The sequence below is a fragment of the Urocitellus parryii genome, chromosome 3 (assembly GCF_045843805.1).
Source record: "Urocitellus parryii isolate mUroPar1 chromosome 3, mUroPar1.hap1, whole genome shotgun sequence".
NCBI classification, from domain to species: domain Eukaryota; kingdom Metazoa; phylum Chordata; class Mammalia; order Rodentia; family Sciuridae; genus Urocitellus; species Urocitellus parryii.
Window position 1 is genome coordinate 200,941,539 of NC_135533.1, and position 13,835 is coordinate 200,955,373.

Genomic DNA, 13,835 nt, shown 5'->3' on the forward strand with positions numbered 1-13,835 from the left:
TCTACCACTCTGGAACGTTTTTCCAGAAACTCTCCCTCCCTTTGGCATTGGTCATGCTCTTCCCCCAGCCCCACCAAGTCAGGCCAATCCCATCAACCTTGAACATGCTCTTCCATCTCCCATATTTTATGTTTTTAATTTTTATTTATTTATTTTTTTAACTATTTTGGTGCTGGGAACGGAACCCAGGGCCTCACACATGCTAGGCAAGTGCTCTACCACTGAGCTACACTCCCAGCCCATCAGGTGTCCCTTTCTCAGCAAGACCTCCCCTGACCTTTGTATTTAACACCATGCCCCGCCTCATGTCCTCTTCCTGGCTTCATCTGTCTCCACAGTGCTCCTTCCTTTCCGACATCCTCTCTAAGGTCCTACCTACTTTGTTTATTGTCCACCCTTCCTATCTGTACGTACAGAAATGTATGTCCAAAGAGGACAGAAGTTTCTTCTACTTTGTGCATAGCACCTGGAGAAGGGCCCCGGCCATCACAAGTGCTTGGTAAGGTAATGTGTGCTCAGTGCAAGAAGGAATGTACGGTGAGGACAAGGAACAGCTAAGTCACCGTGGCTGGAGCAGAGCAAACAGGGGAGAATTGGGAAATTAGGCAAAGAGGCCAGATTACAGATCTTACTCTCAGTGTGGTTCAGGACACTGCTGAAGAGTTTGGAGGTGGGAGGGACAGGATCCGATGGATGTCACTGAGATGCAGGTCTAGTTGAAAGTTTCACATAATGAGTGTGACCATGGGACAGACAGTTTTTTTTTTTTTTTTTTAAACCTCTGTTAACTTTTGAAATTCGACTGCAGGACTAAAGGAAAGCTGTGTGTTGATAGTGGCACCTGTGATATAGGCAGGGTCAGAAGGGAATGACCTCTACCTTGGAAAGGAGCCATGTTTTACTGGTTGCTATGGACTGAATGTGTTTGCCCCATCCTAATTCATATGTTGACAGCCTACTCCTGTGGGTGATGAGGTCCTGAGAGTGCAGCTCCATGAATAGAATTAGCACCTTCATGAAAGAAGTCCAAAGGAGCTCTGACACCTGCCACTGTCCGAGGACAGAGCAAGAAGGTACCATCTATGAACCAGAGAGAAGCTCACGCCAGAAACCGTCTTTGTTGGAGCCTTTGTCTTGGACTTCCCAGCCTTCAGTCCTATGAACAATAAATTTCTGTTGTTTATAAGCCACTCAGCCTATGGTACTCTATGATGGCAGCCTGAATGGACTAAGATATGGATAAAAACACAACCCTAAACGTTTCTCCTTCAACAAACAAAATTAAAGTTCATTTGTAAACACTTAGAACTCTCCATGCTCTGTTGACCTACTAATAAAAATATTCAGTTCAAGTTGTTTGCTTTTTAAACAACTGGTGTCTAGGTATGTACACAATTTTTTAAAGATATGAATCAAGAGGCGTTTCCAAGCACATGATACTGGTCTATGTTAAATAACTGTGGCTGGTTTCTAAGTGTTGTGTGCAGAATTTGAAAGATCTGTCTTGAGTATAAACAGTAACACTAAAACATTTGTGGTCTCCAGGTCATGTTTAGCATTTCAGTTATTTATTTCAGTTATTTATTTATTTATTGCAGTACTGGGGATGGAAACCAGAGACATTTACCATTAAGCTACATCTCCAGCCCTTTTAAAAATTATTTGAGACAGGGTCTCATTAAGTTGCTGAGGCTGGCCTCAAACTTATGATCCTCCTGCCTCAGCAGCCAAAGTCAACACCCATGGGTTACTATCTTATAAGCTTTTTTTTTTTTTTTCCAGGACTGGGGATTGAACCTAGGGCCTCACAACATGGTAGGGAAGTGCTCTACCACTGAGTCACACCCCAGCCCTAGAAGATTCTTTTAAGATAAAAATGCCTAATTCTAGCTTGGTGATGTGGTGCATGCCTATAATCCCAGCGACTCAGAAGACTGAGACAGGAGGATTGTAAGTTTAAGGCCAGCCTCAGCAATTTAGCAGACCCTCAGCAACTTAATGAGATTCTGTTTGAAAATAAAAATTTGTCAAAGGATCAGGGCTGTGGAACAGTGGTAAAGTGCGCTTGGGTTCAATTCTAGTACAAATAAAACAAAACAAAACTCTCCTAATTCTGGTTTAATATTTTATAGCAGTGCTTCTCAAACTTTATTGTGCACCCCACCCCCATCTTGTTAAAATGCAGATTCTGGTTCAGTAAATTGGGGCTGGGCCTGAGACTGGATTTTCAACAAGCTCCTGGGGTATTCAGACTCTACTTTTAGGTGAACCACACTTTGGGTTTATGGAATTTAAAGCACTCTCATGCAAGTCATCTTATTGGTCATTGTCACAACCCTACAGACAGGATTCGCTAATACATATATTCAACCGAGCACTGAGCATACAGATATGGTCTTTTTAACAAAATATTTATTTTTTAGTTGTAGGTGGACACAGTACCTTTATTTTATTTTTATGTGGTGCTGAGGACTGAACCCCAGGCCTTGCACATGCTAGGCAAATGCTCTACTGCTGAGCCACAAACCCAGCCCCCAGATATAGTCTTATAGGGTGGAAAACCAAACACTAAACAAAAAAGGCATGTAGACAGATAAATAAGTAATTATAGTTGACCCTCTTCGACACATATGGGGATTCAACCAATAGAAGGAACAGCAACAAAAAAGTTGTACATGTATTGAACATGTATGAACTTTATTTTTGCATCATTAATTCCTAAAAATAAAACCTAATGTCTATTCACATAACATTTACATTGGATTAGGCTTCATAGGTAATCTAGAGATGAGTTAAAAGTGTATGGGAGGGTGTGCCTAGGTTTATATGCAAATGATGCTATTTTATGTAAAGGACTTGAGCCTCTGTGGAGGTTTTATATCCACTGAAGGCAATGTCTGGAACCAAATCCCCAGTAGACACTAAGGGATGAGATGACTGTATGTAAGTGACTAGCCCTGAGCAGGAGGTAAAGAGAAGGCTGAAAAAGAAACAGCAGGAGGTGATTTAAGTTCAGAGGCAGAGAGGCAAGGCTCTGGACAGACACCAGGCTGCTTCTGCAACCAAAGCGCAGGGAGGGAAGACCCCCAAATCAGGTTAGGGGAGGCAGGGCTGGTCAGGTGTAGAAGGCCCCGGTAGAGTCCAGGGTATGCGTTGATGCTTTAAGTAGGGACCTGACAGGTCTGGTCTTTGCCTTAGGCTCGCTCTGCTATGTGGGAAATGAAACCTCTCCAGGGTCACATCAGAGTCGTATAGGGTGTGTCGGGACAAGCTGGGACTTGACAAGAAATCAAGACTGGTGGCCCTGGAGTCGCATGGACACACTTGGGGACCAAGAGTCTCCGTATGAATAAGATACCCACAAGGGCACCTGTTTTCATCGCCGCACGTAGGACATCAAAGGCGCGCTCGCTCCAGGGCTCAACACATGACTTTCCTTTTACCTCTTTTCAGAGGACCTGTACTTCCATCTTCACTTTGCTGGTCACGCTGACATCTTGGCCATCTCTCTCCCTCTCTGCCACAGTCTGGATGACACCAGTCACAGGAGACAGCGCGGATTTCCCTCAAATCGGGCGGCAGGCACAGCCCAGGAATCCCAGGCACGGGAGGGCGAGGAGCGCGCGCGCTCTAGAAACTCTGAGCAAACTTGAAGCCACGGGTCTTGTGCCACCGCAGGCTGCCCAGGCCGCGGCGGCGTTTCCTCGCTTAGGACCCCGCCCCGCGCTGCCAGGGGCGGGGCCCGCGGAGTGCCCGGGACAGGAAGAGGGCGGGGGGATCCGAGGCGTCCGGGACTCGCCACGGGGCTGAAGGGGCGGAGGGGAACTCCCGCGCAATCCCCGGGCGAGAGCGCGGGGCGCACCTCGGGGTTCCCTGGCCCGTCCGGGGGCGGAGGCTCGGCCAGGCTGCCGACCCAGGCCTGCCCCGGGGGCCCGCCCGCGCCGTCCCCGCCCCTCGGCAGCCACCGCCACCGCCTCCGCCTCCCGGCCGCCCGGGACGCGCCCGGCGGGCTAGCGAGCGGCGGGCACGGCTCCCTGTCCGGCGCACTCACTTCCGCGTCCCGCCGCCTGGGCCGAGCACCCAGCCGCCGCCATCGCACACCCGGCCGCTCCGGGACCCAGCTGCCGAGACTCCCGCCGCGGGGAGACCGCCCGCGCCCCCGCCCCGCGTCCTAGGACCCCAGCTCTGGCCCCAGGAAGCCCCGGAGGACCGAGCGCGCGCCTGCGCCTACGGCCGCCACGCTTTGCTCGGCGGGATCCGGCTGGCAGCCTCCGCACGGTGCTGGCCGACCCGGCCCTAGCCCAGCGGCTGCCGGGTGCATTTCCAAGTTCGGTTGCCTAAGGTGGATGGGATGTGCCTTTTCTTTCTCACTCTCTCTTTTTTCTTCGTGCCTATTTCATTTTCTTCTTTGATTTGAAAAAAGAGACAAGAACTCCGCAGAGCAGGCCAGGGACAGCTGAGTTCCAACTGCCCCCACGTGGACGCTCTCTAAGGGAAAAGAAGTTGGAAGGAAACTTGGTCCTGCTGGTCCGGAGGCCTCAACTTGGACTGGACTCTAGAGTCATGACCCTCACATCGGACAGGTGGAAGTCTTTACCTGTCCTGGGCTGGACTTGAGCTCCGGCCCTTAATCAGCACTCTCTCAGAACCCCCGTCGCCACCACACTCACACCTGGCATTTAGGCTACGCCTGGACACTGGTCAGCAACATGGATAAGTATGACGATCTGGGCCTGGAGGCCAGTAAATTCATCGAGGACCTGAACATGTATGAAGCCTCCAAGGATGGGCTTTTCCGCGTGGACAAAGGTGCAAGCAACAACCCTGAGTTTGAGGAGACACGCAGGGTGTTTGCTACCAAGATGGCCAAAATCCACCTTCAGCAGCAGCAGCAGCTCCTTCAGGAAGAGACCCTTCCCAGAGGGAGCAGAGGATCTGTCAATGGTGGGGGCAGGCTGGGCCCACAGGCCCCCAGGGAAGCTGGTGTGGGCAGCAAGCTGACTGTGGATGGTGCTGCCAAGCCCCCTCTTGCTGCCTCCACAGTGGCGCCTGGGGTAACCACCACCACTTCCACTGGGCAGCCCATATACCCACCCCAGGAGCAGAGGGCCAGGCCACATCTCCATGGCATAAGGCCTGGTAGCCAGGACTGTGGTTCCAGGGAGGGTCCACTGAGTTCCGAGAGGTCTGCTTTCCACCGTCCCTGCGAGGATCCTTCCTGCCTCACTCATGGAGACTATTATGATAACCTCTCTGTGGCAAGCCCACCGTGGGAGGACAAACCAGGAGTGTCCTCCAGCATCGGCCTGGATGTAGGGAGTATGTGGCCTGATTCCTCAGGGAGTGACTCCTCATTGCCCAGAACCTGTGGGGACCATCACCTGTACCAGCCACAGCTCTCCCTGAGCTCCAGCAAGTCTTTTGAGAGTGGCCTTGGTGGCCAGGATGGTGGTGTTGGTGGCTGTAGTAGTGAGAAGCCAGCAGGACTTTGGTCTACTGCCTCTTCCCAGAGGGTGAGCCCTGGCCTTCCTTCCCCAAGCTTGGAGAATGGGGCTCCAGTTCAGCCCAGGAACCCTTCTATTTCAGCACCCCTGGCCTCCAACTGTCCCACTCAAGGAACTCTTTCAAGGACAAACTTAGGGCTGGGTTGTGAGATTCCAGGCGTTTTGTCCAAACCCACTGTGGACCCTCAACCCTGGTTTCAGGATGGACCCAAATCTTATCTTTCAAATTCTGCCCCATTATCAGCAGCTGGCAAGGACAGTTCACAGCTAGGTAAAGTCCCTGGGTTGGGACCGAAGTCGGGATGTGCAGACCTTGGCACTGGGCCCAAGCTCAGTACCACCAATCTTGTCCATCCAGTGATGTCCACTCCGCCTGAGTTATCTTGTAAAGAGGGTCCTCCCAGCTGGTCTCCTGACAGTAGCCTAGGACCTGTGCTCCCAGAGAGCCCCAACTCATCCAGGGTGAGGCTGCCCTGCCAAACTCTCATCCCAGGCCCTGAACTTGGACCCTCTGCTGCAGAATTGAAATTAGAAGCCCTCACCCAGCGTCTGGAGCGAGAGATGGATGCTCACCCAAAGGCTGATTACTTTGGTGAGTGAGAACCTGCTGGAGCTGCCCATGGTGGGGTGATGGGTCTCTACCAGGGATGCTGTAGCTGTCTTGAGACGCCTGTGTTATTAATTTTTTTTTTTACTTCCTCTTTAAACTGCTTGTCTAGTTCAGAAACTTGAAAGCATCCTTGGGCAGAAGTAGATCTTGCAGCTGGGAGTTACTCATGTGTGAAGGGTAAAGCAGGGTGGGACTATCTTAAAAAAAGAACAGAAATGCTGTGACTTTGGATTTCAAGGGTTTTGGGGTGTGACCTTAGAGACTTTTACAGTGACAGGCTTGTAAGATGGGAGTAGCTTCTCAGGGACAGACACTTCTGAGCAGTTGGTCTGTAGCTTTCAACCGCTGTGTGTGTGGGTGTGTCTTGTGGTTCTCGAGTGTAACTGAAGCAGGTGAATCACTGCTATTGAAGGCTGTTCTAAGGACAGTGGGTCTCTTTTCTTCTTTTCTTGCAGTTCTGGGGATTGGACCCAGGGGCACTTTGCCACTGAGCTACACCTCCAGCTCTTTTTATATTTTTATTTTGAGACAGGGTCTCACTACGTTGCTGAGGCTGGCTTCAAACTTTACGATCCTCCTGCCTCAGCCTCCTGAGTAGCCAGGATTATAGATTTGCGCTACTGCACCTGGCTAAGGCAGTGATTCTTTTTTTTTTTTAAAGAACAACTTTTATTTTTTTTTATTTTTAGAGAGAGAGAGAGAGAGAGAGAGAGAGAGAGAGAGAGAGAGAGAGAATTTTAATATTTATTTTTTAGTTTTCGGCGGACACAACATTTGTTTGTATGTGGTGCTGAGGATCGAACCCGGGTCGCACGCATGCCAGGCGAGCGCGCTACCACTTGAGCCACATCCCCAGCCCCAAGGCAGTGATTCTTGAAGTGAAGAATCAAGTGATTCTTGATTTCTGGTTAGAAATGGAAGCTCTGAGCTCTACCCCCAGACCTACTAAATCAAAAATTCTGGGATAGAATGCAGCAAGGAGCGTGGACTCCACCAGCCAGGTGATCCTGATGTGAAGGGAGATTTGAGCCTTGCTGGACTAGGAGCCTCTTAACTCAGCCCACACCCAGTAACAGCCAGCAGCCAGGTGGCACCCACAGCTGTGTCTTGAAGTAGGAAGGGAAATGCTCCTTGCTGGTTTTACATAAATGTGCAGATTTTGTTTTATTCCTTTTTTTTAAGCCACAAAATCTGGATGACTACTGGATTCAACTTTTTTTTTCCTCTGCACAGGTTTTGGAGGGGATAAGAAGGTGGCTATATCCTGCTGTTGAGTGATGATTTGCTTATTTCACAGAACTATCTAGAAAGACAGCCTATTCTGTCCGAGACCTGTTATTTTCCACTTTTGAACTCTGGATAATTGGGCTCTGATTCTCCCATAGCCTCAGTCCTACAGCTCTGTGGAGGGAAGGGTCAGGGAAGGCCCTGGGTGGGGAAGATGGCTGGCTTACTGCTCCTAACCTATGCTTGCTGTCTCCCCTGAAGTCCTTGGAGAGGGTGCTAAGTGGTGGGCCAGTGGATAACTCTGCAACCTATGGTAGTGTTTTTGCCCCTCATGAGAACTTCTGGGAGCTAGCTTTCCCCCTGCACTCAGCAGTTGGAGGTCAAGGTTACTGTTTGTTGATTTATTTTTTAAAGCATGTAGCACGTTCTACTGTGAACTGTCCTTTCCTTGCAGAGTCTGACCTTGCGGATAATATTTAGTTGGAGATGTCATGGGTCTCTTATTTTTAAAAAACTTTTAACTAAAAATAATTTTTTTTCTTTTCTCCATGAAACTGGGGATTGAGCCCAGGAGCTTTCTGCCTCTGAGCTTTTAAAGTTTCATCTTGAGACAAGGCTCTTGCTCTGTTACCCAAGCTGGCCTCAAACTTGGGATCCTCCTGCCTCTGCCTTCTGAGTAGTGGGGATTAGCTAGAACTATGCCTGGTTCCATGGGTCTCTTAATTTTGATTTTAATTTGTTTAGTTTTTAATTTCAAGCTAATAACAAAAAAACTGTTTTATTTATTCAGGGATGCAAGTTTGCGCTCTGGGTCAGGGCAGTGACCAACACTATTAATTCATTCAGTATCTATACTCTGAGCCTGTATCCTGAGCCAGCTGTATTCTAGGCGTTGGGGATACAAAAGGAACAATACTGACAGAAACCTCTTCCTCCCTGGACAGACAGTGCTTCAGAACAGGCAGGAAATGAGCAAAGCAAATGAGCAAGAGAGAAATGGGATTTTCACCTTGAAGTGAAAATGTACATCTTTCTCTCTGCCTGACCACTGTTAATGCTGCTTGGAAGATGTTGGGTTCCTATTCAGCTGGCTCTTGGGAGGTGCTACCTGCAGGTGCAGGTGGCTTCTGTTTGCACAGCTGTTCTTGCTGCAGAGGGATGCCAGGTGGGCATGTGTTTTGTTATGCCCCGTCCTGCTCTTCTGGTTTTGGGTCCTCTCCTCATTTACTAAGGAAAAAGGACACAAATAACCACCTGCTGGGCTGGATTTCTGGGGAAACTGATTCTTAGAGTTTAGTGTGCAGGGGGCTTATTCACAGGTGCTATTGGGGTCCCCACCTGTGGATGGGAGGGGAAGGAAGCTGCAGAGAAGAGCTTAGCTACAGTGACCCCTCCAGGAGCTGGGGGTTGGAAGAACCCTTCAGTCCCATCCTGAGTTGGGCTGAGATGACCTGGCCTTCACACTCCCCATGCTCAGCCATTGGATGTGGGCCACCCTGGGGAAATGGTGACCTTGGGCAAAGTAGCTCTGTGTAGCTAGGACAGTCCTTGCAGGGGACTGCCAGCGGCACAGCAGTAGCTGGACCACTCTGCTCTTTCAATGAAGTATCCTCCACATTCCCTGCTCTTGGGGCAGGTGGCCATGGGCACTGTGTGTCTAATAATTGCTACTATCCGTCAAGTGCCTGTGATGTGCCAGGCATTGGATTCAAGCTTAGGGGTTATTATTGTCATTTAATCTTCACACAGGTATGACACAGGCTCCATTGCTCTTTGTTTATAACTGAGTCCAGAGAGGTTAAGTGACATGCTCAAGACCACACATGTGTGGGTGAGGCACTTCTACCCTCCTTGGGGCTTTTCCTTCCACTCTGGTGACTCGCTTAGTGGAACTAGGTGGTTGCTTAGTGGAACTAGGTGGTCATGCGTGTCAAGTTGGGTGCCTTGTCTTTGCCTCTCCAGATGCCTCCAAGTGCACTGGGGGCATCTGTGTACTCTCTGCCCTTCCCAGACCTCCATCCCCTACAGTCAGGACTCCAGACTGATGTGTCTTTTGGATCCGCAGCCTCGTGCTCTTCCTCCCTGTTGTGGGTAGGCCTGAGGATCGTTCAGTGCAGAAGCCACCCCAGTGGGGAGAAGGCTCTGCCACCTCTGTTAGGCACCAGAGGGTCAGAAAGGCAGGAATATCGAGGTTTCAGGGTTTCCTTTCTTCTAAAAGTGGATGGATGGCCTTCTCTCCACCCATAAGGAGAGAGAAGAGACTGGTTTTGTTTTTAGTTTTATATTTTTTTGTGGTGCTGGGAATCAAACGCAGGGCCTTATGTATGCTAGGTACAACATTCTACCAGCCAGCTACATCCCCAGCCCCAGTTAAAACAATAATAATAATAATAATAATAATAATAATAATAATAATAATAATTAGTACTAGGGATTGAACCCAGGGACGCTTTACCACTCAGCTACATTCCAGCCCTTTTTATTTTGTAAGACAGGGTCTCCCTAAGTTGCTGAGGGTCTTGCTAAGTTGTTGAGGCTGACCTCTAATTTGTGATCCTCCTGCCTGAGCTTCCTGAGCGTATGGAATGACAGGCGTGCGCCACCACGCTTGGCTGTCTTTAGTCTTTCTGATGTTGGTGGACATGCCTGCTGCAATATTTAAACCCAGAAAGGCAGAGCCCACCCTCAGCCTGGGTGCCTGGAAACAGTTGCGATTTCTCTTGGGAATGGCTCTGCCCTTGCCAGGGCCCCAGGGAGCCTGTCCTGCCTGACGTCACTTTACTGGCCACGCAGGTGAAATGAGCTGTCCAGACAAGGAGCACCAGGAGGTCATCCCATCTGCCCCTTCTCATCTGAGTCTCCTGTCTCAGTGACCTTTTAAGCACCTCTTATCTGACTTTATTAGTGATAGATGTGTGACAAAAGGGCCCGAATTCTAGCCTACATGGAAATGGGGAGCATTTTTCATTAAAAAGGAAATAACACAGGCCAATCCTGTCATAGAGCAGCATCTCCAGAATTCCAGGACAGGGGTCTGTCAGCGCATCCCAGAGAACCCATCTACTCCCAGCCCCCCAATATCAGACATTGCATTAAACCCAAGGCAAGTACTAAAGTAGAAGGTGGTAGGAGCTCATCAGCTACTCTGAGTCTGCTTTCCTAGGAACTGGCAATGCTTTTGGAGATTTTCTGCCACGCTTTGGAGTCTAGGCTTCCACTGGACATGGAAGTTAATTTCTGATCCTCTGGGTAATTTTTGTAAATGACATCCAGGATTCCAGTTCTGCCTGTCTACCCCTGCAGGTGGCATAGCCCTGGGCTATGGGGATGCCCAGACCTTGAAAAATTGCTCAAGTGTTTATTTATTTTTTTAAGTGGACTACTTAAAGTGCCTGCCCCTCAAGGTTAGGAAGGCAATGACTTTTTATCGATGCATATAGTGTAGGCATGCAGTAGGTGCTCACAAAGTGAACACCAGCACCCAGATCAAGACAGAACAGGACCATCACTCAGGAAGCCCCTGGGGCGTTCACTGTCACTGCCACCCTCTAAGGATCACTGCAGCCCTTTCTTCTCACAATAAAAATGAGTTTTCGAGCAAGCGTGGGGTTTGAAGTAACGTATCATGGCGTGTCTGAGGATGAGTGGAGATGGTAAGGTTGGGACACCATGTTGGCCCACACTTTAGCTCTGTCCCTGTGTGCCAGCTCTCTCTCTAGCATCTCTCTTCAGAGTTGCTGGGGGCAGGGAAGTGGGGGAGATGGAAATGATGCAGCCCCTCCCAGACTTCACCTGGAGTGCTGCATCTCTTTATTGAGTCCACAGACACATGTCCCCGTCATGCCTTTCTTGCTGGCCTAGGTGTGTGTGGAAGGGTACACGGGGATCACAGGCACTGGGATTCAGTCCATGTCTCTCTCACGTGGGCTCCCAGGCTGTGCCCGCTCTGGCCTTGCCCACTCTGCCCCTGTTGCACAGTCTCTCTGCTGTTCCCTGAGTGAGTTCCTTGCCCACTCAGGTCCCTGCCTTTGCTGCTCTGGTGGACATCCTTCTGGCTATCGCAGTGCCACCCCTGTTTCTGGTGCCCTCCAGGTGGGTGGGCCTGCTGGAGCCGCCATGTGTTGACATGGGTTCCCACAGCATCTGCCTGTCCCATCACGCCTGCTGTTGGGTCCTCCCTTCCTTGGGATGGCATGTGTCTGCTCTTTTCCTTTGTGACCAGGAAAGAATGTCTTGTTTTTTTCCATCTAGTCTTCCTGCTTTTCCCATTAGCAATCAGAGCATGAAGTGGGTCTTTTGGCATGGCCATTCTTGCCAGAACTGTTTAAAAAGGTTATGTTTCTTTACATTTGTTGATTTATGACTTTCCCCCGCGAGACAGGACTGTGGAAGAAGTTGTGTGGATGCATCTGAGAGCCAGGAAGCCAGGCATCTGGGCCTGATCCTCTTAGCAGCTTAGGGATACTGTTGGGCAGGGTCCCTACCTCTGCTGAGCCAGGATGACCTCTGAGGGGCCTGCCTAGCCAAGGGTCCTGTGACCGTGACACTGGGTGTAAGTACATGCCTGGAGCTAACCAAGTAATAAGGGACTAGATGGCATCGTTCAACATCGTTTGGAGTTATGGTTACATTTCTTGTTGCAAATAGTAGTCAATTTTTACTTCAGATATTCTGGAAAACATATGGTTAAAAGAAAAAGTATGAATCACTCCTGTGTCCAGCACCTTAGAAAACATAATCAGTGTTAAGATTTTCTGCAGAAAATTTTCAGTACAAAAATGGCAGAGCCTGTTCGTGAGGCAGGGTGTATCACACACTGTGGTTTTGGATCTCTGGCCAAAGGTAGACTCATTTATGGAGCTAGAGGCCAATTTGCTCTTGAGTGTCTAATTAAAGTGCGATTAGAAAGGACTGAGGGTTTCCTTTAAGAAACAGCCCGACACAACGAGCCACTGGTACTAAAATGATCTCCAACCCTATGGGCCACTGAGGCTCTTGTTCTAACTAACTGGGTGTCCTCAGTGTGGGGAGCTGAGAGCACTCATGGTGCTCATTGTTCGTGGTCACCTCTGTGGACTCCTGTGGTACCCTGGGCAATGCTGGGTCTCAGGTTTGGCCATCTGACACAGCACAGTGACTTGGGGCCCAGCCTTGTCTGGGCCAGTCTTTCTTTTCGGTGTCCCAGTGCCCCATATCATGTGAGCTCATTGGATTTCTGTTGCGGAATGGAAAGACTTAAGTTAGGGTGGGAAGGGATTTTTAGCTGGGGTTAGGGCTCTGAATAGTTGGGCTAAAATTTCATTGAGAAATTGCTTTGCTGAGCATCCCACGTATGGTAGCTTCCAACAACGTCCCACACAGAGTAGCTTCCTTACTTTATTACCCCCATTTTACAGGTGGGAGACTGAGGTACCCAGAAGTTAAGTGACCTGCTTAATCCATTTACTAAGTAGTTGTGCTACGCCTGTGCTGCCTGCCAGCTTCTGGAAGCAGAAGGGCTTTTTTGACAAAGGGAACTTAAGAGGGCCCTGTGGCCCCTAGCAGGTCAGGGCTGAGGTTCTCCTCTTCTCTGCTGGAGCCAGGGCCACTCTGGGAGCAGCAGAGAAACAGACTGTGGTGGGTGTCTGAGCTGGTGTGAGGAGCTGGATCCCTGTCTTGTAGCCCCAGGCAGCACTGAGGTTCCTCTTCTGTCCAGGAGCCTGAGCCCACCTGAGCGCCTCCCTTCGGGGCAGCGTTGGGGGCCATGAGGATGTGGTGGCTTGGTGGCCAGGCACCTGAATTCTCATGTTCCACTGAGTTAGTGAGTTAGGACAAGCAGGCCATGCCCTTGGGGGTGCTTGTGTGAAACTCAAGACGTGCTTCAGGCATGGAAGAGGCACTTCGATTGGGGACAGCTGGGGTACTTCGTCCTGAGGATTAGTAGCCACCCCAGGCTGTGTGCAGATGTCCTAGAACCAAACTTGGATAAAACTATAATGCTTAGAGTGCATCTGGCAAACGGAGCAGAAATCTTACCCTGAAACAAAACAGGTTACCACAATTTCCAAGGCAGGCTAGTGCTTGCCAGCAAATATTTTTATCGACTCCATTTTTTGTTTATTTTCCCCCTCATGGGGAAACCAGCGGAACACAGGGTCTCGGGGTCATGCTGGAAGGTGGGGGACTTTCTGCTTGAGTGTTTGAGAGGGAGGACTTTAGGACCCGTAGCCAGGTTATTTTTAAAGTTTTGGGAGCTGCGAGTATAGACTTTGCCAAGTTCCTTCCTTTTCCTTCTTGTTCTGTGACTTGTCTCTGAATGTCCCAGGAGAGTGAGGATGGGTTACTCCCGGTTACTGGAAGCTGGCTGGGAACATATCCCTCCCTCCCTCCCTCCCCCCCCCCCAAACTTGTATTTGTAACATATAGAAGGTTCTGGAAGCCTGCCATGATGTTGTCTGTCATTCAAGAGGAGGGAATTTGGGCTTAGCATGAGTCTATCCTGCAGCCATTCTGGG

General features: G+C 49.8%; 1 protein-coding gene across 2 annotated transcripts in view; it reads left to right on the forward strand.

The window, feature by feature from the left end:
• The first annotated feature begins 2,563 nt into the window (after nt 1-2,563).
• The window catches only part of Limd1 (LIM domain containing 1), a 56,442-nt gene continuing 45,170 nt past the window's right edge, over nt 2,564-13,835 (forward strand). Inside the window, exon 1 of one of the 2 annotated variants that reach the window (XM_026389849.2) lies at nt 2,564-6,096. In XM_026389849.2, coding sequence (XP_026245634.2) covers nt 4,710-6,096 — 1,387 coding nt within the window. In that variant the 5' untranslated portion in view covers nt 2,564-4,709. The remainder of the gene's footprint in view (nt 6,097-13,835) is intronic. The other variant, XM_026389848.2, reaches the window with a different exon arrangement.